We start from the raw sequence: 13,549 nt of genomic DNA, 5'->3' as shown, positions 1-13,549 counted from the left end.
TGTGGTACCTCAATCAGTAACAGGGAAGTCTGGAGTGGTGGGTTTGAGCAGAAAGATGGTGTCTGTGATGTCTCTAGGACATCTAATTTTAAATGAATAAACAGTTGCTAATATGGGACTTCAGTTCAGGGAGACACTGGGGCTGAATACATATATTTTTGGAACCATCTGCGCAGAAAGATAACTAAATCCATGGGAGCCAATCAGGCAACCAAGAAAGGGAATAGAGAGGACCTATGGACAGAGGACATAGGACAGAACTATGGGGGAACATCCACAGTTAAGGGGCAGGATGTGGATGAAGTAGAGGATAATGAGTAGTTAGTTGGACAGGTAATAGAGCCAAGAGGGTGTCATAAAAACCCAGAGAAGAAAGAGTAATTCCAGAGAATGGGTCAACAGTGACAAATGCACTAAAGAGATGAAGACAAATGGGAGAAACATCAGATCTGGCAATTAAGAGATCACTGGTCAGAAGCCAGATTTGTAAAGGAGAGGGAGAGAGAAGTGGAGACATATAGGAGAAATATAGACCAAGTACCCTTTGGAGACAGATCTGCAGGCAGGGTAAGTCTCCAAGGACTACCTACCTACATGGACCTTTTGGGAAACCCGTCTTTGTCTCAAAGAACAATCTTCCCAGCCCAGGAAGAGATAGAACAGTTGTGCAGTTTGGACTGAGCTCACACTAACCTGAGAAGTTTCTATTTTAATCTGCAAGGGGTAAAGAGAGCAAAGACCACAGCCGCAGCCAGTAGCAGGATGGGACGGTGCAAAAAACCTGATTCATGACTGCAGCCTCTCCCCTCATTCACTACTATACTGTTAAGAGAATCCAGCAGGCAGGGATTTAACTGGTCCCACCCAGAGAAACTGATGGTGAAATCTACTTCCCTCTGTTTTATCCTGTTGCTTTACTGCTAATGCACAGGTGGTATTATTTAGTATTAGGTGTATTTTTAATTCAAGCAACAGGTTGGGTGATAGCCAGAGAAGAGTCTAGTGGTGTTTTTAAGGATTGGGGGGGGGGGGGAACTTTGAAAAATTCAAAAAAAAAAGGGAGGGGGGTTGAAGGCAGTAGAGAAGGAACCCGTAGGGGGAGGATGAACATTTCAGAGAAAGCACAAATGAAGGAGCAATTTCTTTTTTTTTTTTTTTTTGCAAAACGTGTGAAATGGGAGCCAGCGAGACCATAATTGTTTAGGCATTTTTCAGTCATGTCCCACTCTTTTGAGGCCTCATTTGGTGTTTCCTTGGCAAAGATGCTGGAGTGGTTTGCCATTTCCTCCTCCCCCTCATTTTACAGATAAGAAAACTGAGGCAAACGGGGGTTTAAGGGACTTGCCCAAGGTCACACAGCTAGAAAGTGTCTGAGGCCAGATCTGAACTCAGGAAATACTCTTCCTGACTCTGGGCCCCATGCTATCCACTGTGCCACCTACCTGCCCCTGAGACCATAGTATGAGTTCAAATCTGGCCTCAGACATTTTAACTAGCCACGCATGCAAGTCACTTAATCTGTCTGTACTAGTTTCCTCATCTATAAAATGGGGATAATAGCATCTACCTCACAGGGTTGTTGCGAGGATCAAATATTTACAAAGTCATTAGCACAGTGCCTCACACACAGTATGCACTTAATAAATAAATGCTTGTTCCCTTCCCCACAAATAGAAGTTGGTCTTATCAAAATTAGAAAGCTGCCTTATTGTCAGTAACTAGGCACAGGGGTGGGGAACCTGCCTCCTCAAGATCACATGTGGCTTTCTAGGTCCTCAAGTGCAGCCCTTCGATTGAAACCCAACTTCACAGAACAAATCCCCTTAATAAAAGGATCTGTTCTGTAAAACTTGGACTTACTCAAAAGGCTGCACCTAAGGACCCAGAAGGCCCCATGTGGCCTTGAGTTCACAGGTTCCACACCCCTGGGAAAGAAAAGTAAGGGATGCTATCAAGGGGTTTGGGGATGAGGTAGAAGAGGGAGCCATAGTTAACTTGCCTCAAATCTCAGTAAATCCAAAGGGTCAGATTTTTAGCTAAATCAGGGTGGGAAGGACTGGGAGGCTTGAGATAGATTTTCTGTAGAAAGTGGACTAGGGAAACAACGATGAATAAAGGGACTGCCTTGCTGCACTAAGCCTACCCAGTTAGTCAGACAATATGAATTTAGTGTACCCAGTTAGCACAGCTGTATGACTTCTTCCAGCTCTATTTAGGAGCATGAGTAGGAAGACAAACAGCCAGTGGAAGTAAACCAGGGCTGGTTTTTGGAAGGGGAAAAGCAATACAAGGGGATGAGAGATCCAAAAGTAAAGGGCAGTGTGGAACTGATTTAGTTCACTAACCATAGGGTAACAGGTTGGGATAGGACAGATATAGAATAGGGCTAATGGCCTGAGGAAGTACTAAGGTGTACAGAGATGAAAGGTCACAATGAAAATGAAGATAGGTTTAATAGTAAGGCATAGAGCTAAGGAATCAGTTTCTAGTCAGGCTGAGGACATCATAATTTTTTATTAAAGTAGAACTCTTGTAGGCAAATGGCAAAATCTAGGGTGTGACATCTTTTATGTGGTTATGGTAGAGTAGGAATTTTAAAAGATGGACTTGGAGGATTAGGGAGATTAGGGAGTTTAGGGAAAGCATCAGCACGATCATGGAAGTCTCCTAGTATAAGGAGTTGGGGGAAAGGAATATAGTGAATCAGGTGCTAAACTCCTTGCCAAAGGAGAGAGAATAACCTAAAGACTAGTTCACAGTTGCCACCACGATTTAAAACGAGTTTAACATTTTTACTCAGTTAACCACAAGAGGTTAGTAAATGATGGTGGCAGTAAAGTCTGGTACTGGCAGTGTAAACAAAGTGTGTGTGTGTGTGTGTGTGTGTGTGTGTGTGTGGTGGGGGTGGGGTGGGGGTGGGGTAGGGGTGGGGTGGGGTGGGGTGTTACGGTTAAATCACCATTAGAAAGGATGGCCAGGGAAGCAGTGTCTTCTGAGGGAAGTTAAATCTGAGTGACAAGTAGATAGATGGAAATAGTTTGTTCACTATGCAACAGGAATGCCAGAGGCCACAAAGGAAGTGCCTTGGAATGAGACACAGGTAGGATCGGAGCTGAAGAAAAGTAGAGGCAGGGAATAGTTGGTCTTTCGGTGCCCAGTGGTTAATACATGGATGGATAAAGTAAAAAGGTTGTGGGAATTTGCTACATATAGAAGTAGTAGGAGCAGCTAGGTGGGAGAATGGAGCACTGGCCCTGGAGTCAGGACCACCTGCTTCAGACACTAGATGTGTGACCTTGGGCAAATCATTTAACCCTAATTGCCTCAAAAACCAAGAAAATAGTAGTAGATGGCAGATGGTGTTTACAATCTTACCTGTTGCCAGGTAAGGGCCAGGAGCACATGCCTTGGGTCCAAATAGGGCAGTGCTGACAATGTTCCCATGTACACCTATTGGTTGTAGATGTGAAATATCATTGTATGGAGATAGTAAAGTGATATTGCTCATGAGGACAAAAGCAAACTGTAAGTCTGGTTATCACAAAGTCTAGGAAAAGGAAGCTTGCTTGGGAATTTACATGGATAGACTTTGGGAGTATGTTTGTGTGTGACCTGACTAAATGATATGAGTAAAGTGACATTATGACGACTGATCAATACAGAAACTATACCTGTGTCTGATACATTGAGCACTAGTCACTAGACTTTCAAATTCAATGTTGGCTATTGCTTTCATGGTACACCAAGTCACCATTTTGTGTTATGTTATTACAGTCACTGTGCACATTTCTGATGGTTCTTAATTCATGGCCACCATTCATACATCTTTCCAAAACAAGTGGCCAAAATGGCCAATTTACTATTTCTTAAAAAGTGTATTAATGTGCCTGACTTTCAAGAGAACTTTCAGACTACTTCCATCTTTTATCTCCTTTGTTAATTTGAGGGGTGTGAAGTGAATTCTCATTTCATTTTCTTTGCTATTTTTTTGCAGTTACCAAGCAATTAGCTTAAGCCTCTAACATTCCAAGGTCACTCATCCTTATTCCCCATGCAAAATCATTTGTCCTGGGCTTTTCCACCTTCCCTTCTTTTGGTATATTCCCATCCTGTTAAGTTTGTCACTTTGCTCCATTTAGCCTCTTTCTATTGTACCTTCTTTCCTGACCATCTTAAAGAAATAAAATCTCCATTGTCAAATTTCTTTGTGTAGCTCCAGGCAGTCTTAACATAGTACAGGAAGGCAAATTTGGGGAGCAGGTAACTGAAATGTATGGTGGCTCAGGGTCAGATTTGCCATTCTTGACCTTAACTGCAATAAGGCTAAATGTGTAGACCAATGTTTAACAATGGAACAGCATAATAGAAGTGTTTAAAAAAAACTTTTCCCCAAGTCTCAAAAGTATAGAATCAGTACAGCAGAACTGGTATTGGGGAACAGATCATCTGATTTGCAGGATGTTTTAGGAGACAAGCTTGATCTACACAGTATAGAAATGTTCACATTAAACTGTTATGATAAGGATCTATAATTTGGTATTGAGGGACAGATATTCCCTGAGTTTAGTTTGCAGAATACAACATATTAACTAAGTTATTTATTAAGCACCTAATATGTGTAAGGCACTGTGGAAATACAAAGATGAATTTAACATTGCTCCTGCCTTCCAAGAGACCACAATGCAGTTGGGGAAACAAAACAAACAGAAAAACGCTAAACAATGCAAGAATCAAGTAAGAGTGCAAGACAACAACATAGGCAACCTCACACAAGGCAGCACTTGATTAACTGCCAAGGGAATGGTAGTTAGTCTAGCATGAGGAAGTGGGAAAGACCATTTCAAAATTTAGAGACCTCCTGTCCCCCCAAAGTTTTCTGGTGCTATGACCCTGAAAACTGACCAGAAGAGTTGGTGTTACTTCCAGCTCTACTCTTAGTTTTGGGTTAATCTTTTTATTTCTCATCTATTATTTCCATTAATTCAATAATGGATCTCAAGCCAAACACTCAATTTTAGAATAAAGCAGCTAAAACAGGGCGCTCTTTGGTTATCAATAGGACTTTGTTTTGATCTCAAACAATATAACCTGAGGTCAGAACCAAATATTTGCTGACAAGAAAGGAACATTCTCCTTCTACATGAAGCAATTTTTTGCAATGAACAAACAAATTAGGGCTTACCCGTGTGATCACCACTTTTTGATAGAGAAGCCTTTTTGGAATAACTTCCCAAGTAAAGACATATACAAATTCATCAAGGCTAAGTACATTTACCAAAACCGAACAGCTTTTAAAAACCATAGCCAGTACAATAACCTGATGGCCTTGCTTGCACTCAACTGTAACTTCTAAGTTCTCTTTCAAATTAAAAAAAAAAATCATTTGACCCAATTGAATGGCAAGGATAAATCCCTATTAATGGTTCTCTTTCTTATCCAAAAGATAACCATTCCAGATAAAATTCCTCTTCTACATAAGCATTCCCCAACTATTCTACTCACTGATTTCCCCTTCCCTGAACTCTTTCAAACTCTAGTCTGTAACACAATTTAAGCATTTAGTTTACACGATCTTCATGGAGTTCTCATGTACTCTCTGAATCTTCCGAAGGTTAGATAGAATCTAGAAAAAGCATAGAAAGAGCATTCAAAGGAAAATTTGTTAAAAACTTTAAGACAATATATTATACATATATTCATAACTATCATCCATTGTAGTTTAAAAAACATCAAGACAGGTTTGGACCACCCTAAAGGAACTGCTTGAGTAGGGGCTCAATTTCTGCAGATAACTGTCTCACAAATCAGGATTGTAAACTGAGAAGTACTTGGACCGGGAGCAGTATTAAGAGGGCACAAGATGGAGAGACTTAAAAAAAAAATAGGTGGCCTTGGTAGTTTATCAACAAGAGCCATATAGAACATGGATCTGTTTCAGGTCAGATCCTCAAATGGAATGTTACAGTAACTATATTCAGATCATGATATTATGTATTTTTTTTCTTCCAGAGCCCATTAATAACTATGCTTGCAAAAGCACAAGGGAAAATGAAATGGGCTGTTCTCCCCGATAAAGTTCAGAGTAAAGAGGTAGGGTTCCTTCAAGAAAAATGGAAGAAATGCTTCAAGAGGAAAATCAGTGAAAAAATAATCCCAGAAAGCAAAAGGGAATCCAAATTTATGACAAGACATTAGCTGGAGGGGCAAATAATGAATGAGGCAGAAGAGATTAAGAACCACTGTACCAAAGTATAATAAATTGGTTTATTATATATAGTTGACATTTATGTCACATTTAAGGTTTACAAAACACTTAAGCATACAATTATTTAAATTAATCCTTGTAAATGTGATTAAGTGATGAGGAAACTGAGGCTCAGAAAAGTTTTAAATGACTACTTGATCTCAGGAAGGGCCTCAAGGGATGATGGAAGATGCTTAGCTGCTAAGATTTGCACAAACCCTATAATCATCCTGGTAATTATCAGTTCTGATAAAGGGCTATCAGGGTAGTCATGATGACCTGACCAACAGTAGCTAATCCTTTCTCACAAATATGCACCTAAGATTTGAAAGAGAGGTGTTTGAGACTTTTCAAGACCTGTCAAACCAAAATACACTTTCTGGTTAACCATAGCTTCAGACACAACTGGCAAAAATATATTTGGCTGAAAACTTGGTGACCTGATTTCGAGGACTTTTAAAATAGAAAACGGGTGAGAGGAGGGAAAGAAAAATAGTTGAAGGTATGATGTAAAATAAAATATAATCACTGAATATACCCAGAAGTTCATGGGAAGCTTTTAGTCTAAAGGTATTAGACACAAAGGAAATTACTGATCCTAAAAAAGGAAGTGCAATGACTTGAGCTTAACAAGAGAAGGATAAACCTTGAGATCCCTCCCCCCCAAATTTCTAACTCATAGTATATCATTAGATTACAAACTATTCTTATAAAAAATTGAAGCCCCAAAATGCCCTGAGAGATGTCCAAGTTCACACAGGTATTAAGGATCTGAACCAAGATTTTCTCTCAGAACAAAGCCAGGTAAAGGGACAAAAGGGCAGAACTGTAGAAAAATGGAATTCTGTCCTTGCCATCTATCCACTAGGGCCTGACACTAAGATCCCTGACAGAACGTCAGGATGGATGGGATAGAGAGGTTTAAGTGCATTTAATCATTTCAGCCCAGGGTTCTTTCCACGAAGAGGTTGTTAGTAGAAAGAAAATTGTATTTGGAATTCTGAAAAAGCTGGACTCAAAGCTTGCCTCCAAAAATCTACCAAAATGTGTGATCATGGGCAACTTCCTGTACCTCTTCGTGCTGCTAGTTTTATAAAGTACAATTGTACTTACCCCAGTGCAGTTGTTGTGACAACTAAGTGAGATAATACAGGCAAAACATTTTCTAAAACATAAAACTACATAAATACCAGACACTATTATATGATCCAGAGGCATAGGGGATACAAATTTTATCTAAATATTCAAAAGATTTGTTTGTGGGAGACTCTTGGCCACCTTTTCAGTTCTGCAGTTAGAAAGGGAAAGAGAAATGATATTCCAATACTGTTATAAGCCCTCTGGACCAGGAGGAAATAAATAATACAGACAGTCTTGATATAGTTATGATAGGGAGAACAGTCAGCTTTTGGGACATTTGCTAAATAAAGGCCTCTATACTTAAAGTAAATCAGTTGATAAAAATTCTTGAAGGATGAACAGGAACCCTGAAAGAAATGACTATTTGAGAGTTTCAGATAGATGTGGAGTATATAATAGGTACAATCTTTCTACTATTCTGGAGGAACAGGTATCAGTAAGTTGCGGCCTAACATTCTAAGTTGGCCCTTTTAAAAGGGATAGGCAGACCCTACTAAAAAGAAAAAAATTCTGAGACAGATGTGAATGAACTTGATAAGGAATAAAAAAGGGAACCTATTTAAAGACTTACATGGGTATGTAAGGAATGCATTGACAACTTTTGAAATGACTTATAGGGAAGCATCAAAGCAAAAATACAAGTACCAAGGATGAATACAAAGAAAAGCATGGTCCTGTAAGAACAGCTGTTGGGAAACACATCTTAGAAGCTGAGTTTATTGAAAAGAAAAAGGTGTTTTAACTATATTTCAGTGGGAAAAGAGGAAACTCAAAGGGATAGAAGAGGATGTCTCATGTAGTTGATAAAAGTAATAGATGTAAGATCTGCTCACTTGCTATTTTGCTTGTTTCAAACTGTTTATATTTGTATCCCCAGCACCTAGCACCGCTTAAATTGTCACTTAATACAAGTAAATGCTTGTTGATAAAAATAGTTATCAGAGAGAGGACTGAAATCCAAGACAATAATGAAAATGCCTAGCTTCCTAAACCGACAGACTGTTAGCATATCTAAATATATAGTGCTATATCCCATGACATTAGATCATGTACGTGATTCATGCTGAAATGAGTTTTGAGAGGTTGTGGAGATGTTCCACTACACTGTAGACCTGAAAATCTCTCCATTTTTAAGGAGGGTACATATTGTTCAAACTATAGGTTAGCAGCCAAACAGCTACTTGGTTACTACATGGTACAGCATTATCTTTAATTCTCTATGAAGTAATGATAAAAAAGCACCAAACATCTTCATGTAGCATGTGCAGCAAAGCTGTGTTGTCTAGAGAGAAGGCAAAAAATTTTTAATGTACAGCTTCTGCTTGTTTCAGTAAAGACAACCTTACCACCTCAGGAAAATTTTTGGTTTGTGTAAGTATCAGTTACCACACTTTGTACAAACCTCATTTAAGCATTAAGTTGTTGTCCAATACACTTCTTTATCCCCACCCCATGTGAGAATGACTTTTAGGGTAAAGTGTTACCACATGTAGGCAATGTTTAGCAAGCTTTAACTTTAGAACTATGGCCCTCTTTCATTACTTCCCCTCTCCTCCCCCACACCTCAAATCAGAGAAGATATGAGAAATTTGGCAGACCTCTTTCTAACAGGCTTCTTTAGCTGCCTTAGAAGGTGAACCTGGATCTACTTCTAGGACAACAAGGGTATTTTGGATGGGGGAGTAATATTTTGTAACTTTACTGGCTACGACTCAAGGGTAATAAAAGAAAAAGTCCTGGCTCTGGAATTAATGGACCTGGGTTCAAATTCTGACTCTGGATCTTTATTATCTCTGTGATCTTGAGCAAATCATTTAACCTAATTTTGCTGAGATTTAAGAATACATACTACAGGGTTCCCTCCAGATACAGATCTATGATCTTATCAGAAGCTGGAAAAAGCTCAGAATCTGTACAGGTCAGGCACCAGGTATGACAAACTACTTAAGACTCAGGTCTACACTGTTGAAACAAATACTGAAAAGCTATCATAGCTTGTTCCACAGCTGTCTGAAAACATACCCACAAGTTGATGAGCAATGGGCATAGTCAAACAAGAGATCATTAGACATGTCTTGAAGGGGTGTACACAGATTAATTTGTTTTAAGCAAATGCACTACATGCAAAGTACCATACTAGTCGCTAGGGATACAAAGGTAAAGGTCCTCCTCTTAAATTTACATTGAAACTGCGGAGAGGAAGACATGTACAGAAATAACTGAGACAAGGGAAAGTATGGCAGGCAAATGCAAGGTAAAGTCCAGAAAAAGTGAGCTGGCCTTCTGCTTGAAGGGAAAGTTTACAAAAATTAGAGATGAGGAGTTGGGATCAAAAAGGGAAATCTGTTTCAGGTAAGAGGAAAGGCATAAATAAAGGCACTGATATGGGAAGAGGCTGGAGAAGACCATAGGTGGATTCTGTTTGGATAAAACTACAGTAAGCTGGAACTTGGGGGTGGGGGTTGGGTCTGAATACCAGGGTTGTATATTCATGTGACAATGGAACCCAGGAGTGAGTCTATCAGATTGAGGGCTGAATCAAAGTTAAGGTAGTACTTGTAGAAGAAATAAAAAGGAGAGGACAAATGTCCAAGATTTTCAGAGGCAGAATAGTCAGTTCATTTCTTGCATCAGCTCTGAAAATTAAGATGTCAAAGAACTTGGTTAACAGGGTCCTGATTATTTTGAGGATAGTTTGACATAATATCACTTATACTTTCAAAAAAATCTCTGAATGTCACTAAACAATGAATTAAGCAAACTTTTATTGAAGCATTAAGTTTTGTGGTACAGATTTTAAAAATACATTTTAACTGATTAAAGTCCAACACCATGAAGAGAGAAATTATGACACCAAAACTTCCCCTCTTCTGATCATACTAGATTAATTTAGATTAATATTCATTCAACAGCTTTCACTTTTCTTTCAGAGGCTTATGTTTTCATACTCATATAAATTTGTGCACTTTTCAACTACTTAGGAAGGGATCTTCAGATTAAAAAATCAGACCTCAAGCCAACAAATATCATCATCAAATCTCTTGGGACACTGTTCAAGAACAAAATCCACTTGAATTATTGGTCCTCAAAAAATATCAAGCACCAAAAAGTATGAGGTGCCACATTCCTTACAGATTACAGAATCAAATTGACCTAGCTGGTAGAATACTTCTTCAATGAAGCTTTTAGTCAATAACATGCTTAAAATAAAAGTCAAAACAGTGTTCCAACCACTTGATTACTAACCAAGCAGATTTTTTTTAAAGTTCAGAAACACTAAAAAAAGTGTTTCATTTATAAATACGGAAGGAACAAAACACCACTGTATCAATCCAGAAAGAGTCAAAACAAAATTGCGAGGACATCTAGAGGGAAATATCAAATTTAAGTTAATTTTGCTGGTCTCACAGTTGCTAAAATCCCAGTTATTTGCTGAAAATGTCAACTCTTAAAAGCCTGCATCTACTAGTCATCCATTAAATGACCATTTTTGAACATGCCTTGTTTTTTATGAATAGCATTTTACTTCACACTGTCTGTCCAAATAACCTAGACAGTTCTAACTTTGTGCAGTCATTCACTTGATGCCATCAAATCATGGTTAAAGGAATCACCACATTAATTAAGAGGAACAACAGATGAAGTCACAACACTATCAAATACAGCATAATAGTCTCATGCACCACAATATCACAGGACTTTCAGTCACAAGATAAAAAGGCAATATCAATTCTGCTTGGAACAACAAAATTAGGTTAACAGTATATTGTTTACTCACAATTAGGTTGAAATGGCTGCTAAGAAAAAAGTTATGGTGAATGATCCAAGCTGACCGGCATATCTAGTCTGGTAAATTCCATATCCTTTACACTAAATCTCCCTATTAAATTTGTTGATTTAAAAGAAAAAAATTAAGTATTTGAAGGTCTGTGGCTATACATTTGGTGCTCCACTAACTGTGGAGTATGGAAATGGCATTGTAAAGCCTTCATAGCTCTGCCAATGCACTCTTATCTTAACCAACACATACTGGAGAAAGTCTTGGTGCCCCCAACCCACCAACCCTTGCCAATTCTTCATGAAAGAGACCACCAAACCCACCTTGACCTGAATTAAGATCTGAACCAAGGATTTCCCCCCTCAAAGGTAAAAGGCTAATATTAAACTCAGTTTAACAGTATATTGCTCATTTTTTAAAGGAGGAGGGGGAAATCACTGAGCTTAAAAAAGTAAAGATACAGGGAGCAAAAGTAATGTTCCAATACTCAAAATTTATATAATAAGCAAAATCATCAGCTGTAATAATCATTAATTTTCTTAAGAAGGTAACTCCTCAAGTGCAAAGAAACATTTGTGTTTAAGTAGAAATTAGTTTCATTAGAATTAATAGAGAAAAATGTGGTCTAGAAACTGGAAGAAACTGCCCATAAAAATATCTGGCAGCAATTTAACAGAACAGTCCCAGATGATTTAGGCTGAGGCCAACACCTAATGAGGACGAAAGCCTTGTCTGTGGGGAATTTTTGGTGATACCTGGAGAAAAATTACACCGTGCATAATCCTAATTGAATTGTTTTTACAAGTGTTGTAAAGTCTCATACAGTAAAAGTTTTTCTCTACATGCACTTCAAGTTCACAGCAAGAGTGGCATAGAATACCTAAACACAGAAGAGAGCAATCATGCAAGATATCTAACTCCTTGATATAATAATGCATACAATTCAAAATGATTATACTATGATTACATCTAGGGCTTTCCGCAACTACGAGGTGGTGGGTATGGAAAGCATGGCCCCCTGTATCATTAACTAGAAAGCTGCCACCACCTTCTATTTGTGTTCTCTTTTTGCGTTTTTTCTTCATTTTTCTTAATCAACTCTGCTGTTGCTGCTGATTCTTAGCAAAACTGGTAAAAACGAAATTGTAATCATTGAACTGAGCAATCTGACGATCAAGACGTTTAAACCCTTCAATCTTTTGGGTCGAAGAAAACACTGTGCGACATTTAGAACTCTGGGGGGAAAAAATTAAGAAACCATTTAGAATATACCAAAGTAAAAGTAGCTTTCAAGCAATCAAGGTTATGAAATAGAAAAACATTTTTTTGAGTCTTATGTTCTCATAAGAACTGCAGTGGGTATTTAGGCTAGCTTTTAAAAAGACACATTTAAAATATAGTCAGAAGACATCTCACCACACTTGAATTATGTTAAATAAAAAACAGTATGGTGATGAGACTGTTATTAGTACTTATTCACTCTTATAGATGTTATGGTAAGTTTTAGCAGCTCCTTAACAAGTACAGGATTGTTTATCAGAAGAGATGTCACATATCTGTTTGCTTCCACTGGCTACCTATTCAAAATATTATTTCTGAACCCAACTATTTGTACCAGGAAACAATAAATTCATATAAATGGTATTCTCTATAAGCTCAGGTTGATATGTTACCAACAATAAAACAGGTTACCTGATTTACAAAAAGGGTGGTCACAAATTTTCCAGGCTTGAAAACTTCCACTACTTTCCTGATCAGGTCATCGTAAGAGGTCTGACCTATGTTAGTTTCAAAGCTAACATAAGAAAATTCTGGTTCTGGAGTGATGTGAATAGTCCAATAAGTTCCCTTAGAGGAAAACAAAAATACATTTTTTTGCTTTAATAAACGAGAACAGTTAAAAAATTAAGTGGCAAATGTTAACCACTTTGGCAAAGCACAATTACTTACATCCGATTTCATTCCATTCATTGAATACCCACAAGGATTGAACATTGTAGCATCAATGACAGAACCTGGTATCAGGTCACGAATTCCACTCACCTAAAAATTTTTAAATCAGAAGTTTAGATTTAATGATAAAAAGAAATAAGCAAGATGAAAAAAGTAAACTTAGCAAGAAAAGTTAAGACCCCCCCCCCCCCCCCCAAAAAAAAAGCTTACACGAGTGACATCATTTGCAGTAACACCATCTTTCATGTAGAACTGGTCCATAACTGCTGGGTCAAGTTCACTCATCAGAATTTCCAGTGTCTGATCTGGCTGATTAATAACCCGACTCTCTGGAAAATCCAGAGTGTACAAGTACCTATAAAAACAAAAATTTTAACTTGCCAATGCTGTAACTAACACAATCATTAACAACAAGCAAAAAAATTACAAAATTA

The 13,549-nt window shown here is 38.1% G+C and overlaps 1 protein-coding gene across 5 annotated transcripts in view; it reads right to left on the bottom strand.

The window, feature by feature from the left end:
- The window catches only part of AMD1 (adenosylmethionine decarboxylase 1), a 68,740-nt gene that overhangs the window by 31,296 nt on the left and 23,895 nt on the right, over positions 1-13,549 (bottom strand). For 4 of the 5 annotated variants that reach the window (XM_072643053.1, XM_072643054.1, XM_072643052.1 and 1 more), the window contains exons 6-9: positions 13,326-13,470; positions 13,113-13,205; positions 12,855-13,010; positions 10,133-12,397 (exon numbers count right to left, since the gene is read on the bottom strand). In XM_072643053.1, coding sequence (XP_072499154.1) covers positions 12,257-12,397; positions 12,855-13,010; positions 13,113-13,205; positions 13,326-13,470 — 535 coding nt within the window. In that variant the 3' untranslated portion in view covers positions 10,133-12,256. Of the gene's footprint in view, positions 1-10,132; positions 12,398-12,854; positions 13,011-13,112; positions 13,206-13,325; positions 13,471-13,549 lie in introns of those variants that run through there. The other variant, XM_072643055.1, reaches the window with a different exon arrangement.

Source organism: Notamacropus eugenii, chromosome 2, assembly GCF_028372415.1.
Source record: "Notamacropus eugenii isolate mMacEug1 chromosome 2, mMacEug1.pri_v2, whole genome shotgun sequence".
Classification (NCBI taxonomy): domain Eukaryota; kingdom Metazoa; phylum Chordata; class Mammalia; order Diprotodontia; family Macropodidae; genus Notamacropus; species Notamacropus eugenii.
The sequence above is the reverse complement of the archived record's forward strand: the minus strand, read 5'-3'. Positions and strand labels throughout refer to the sequence as shown.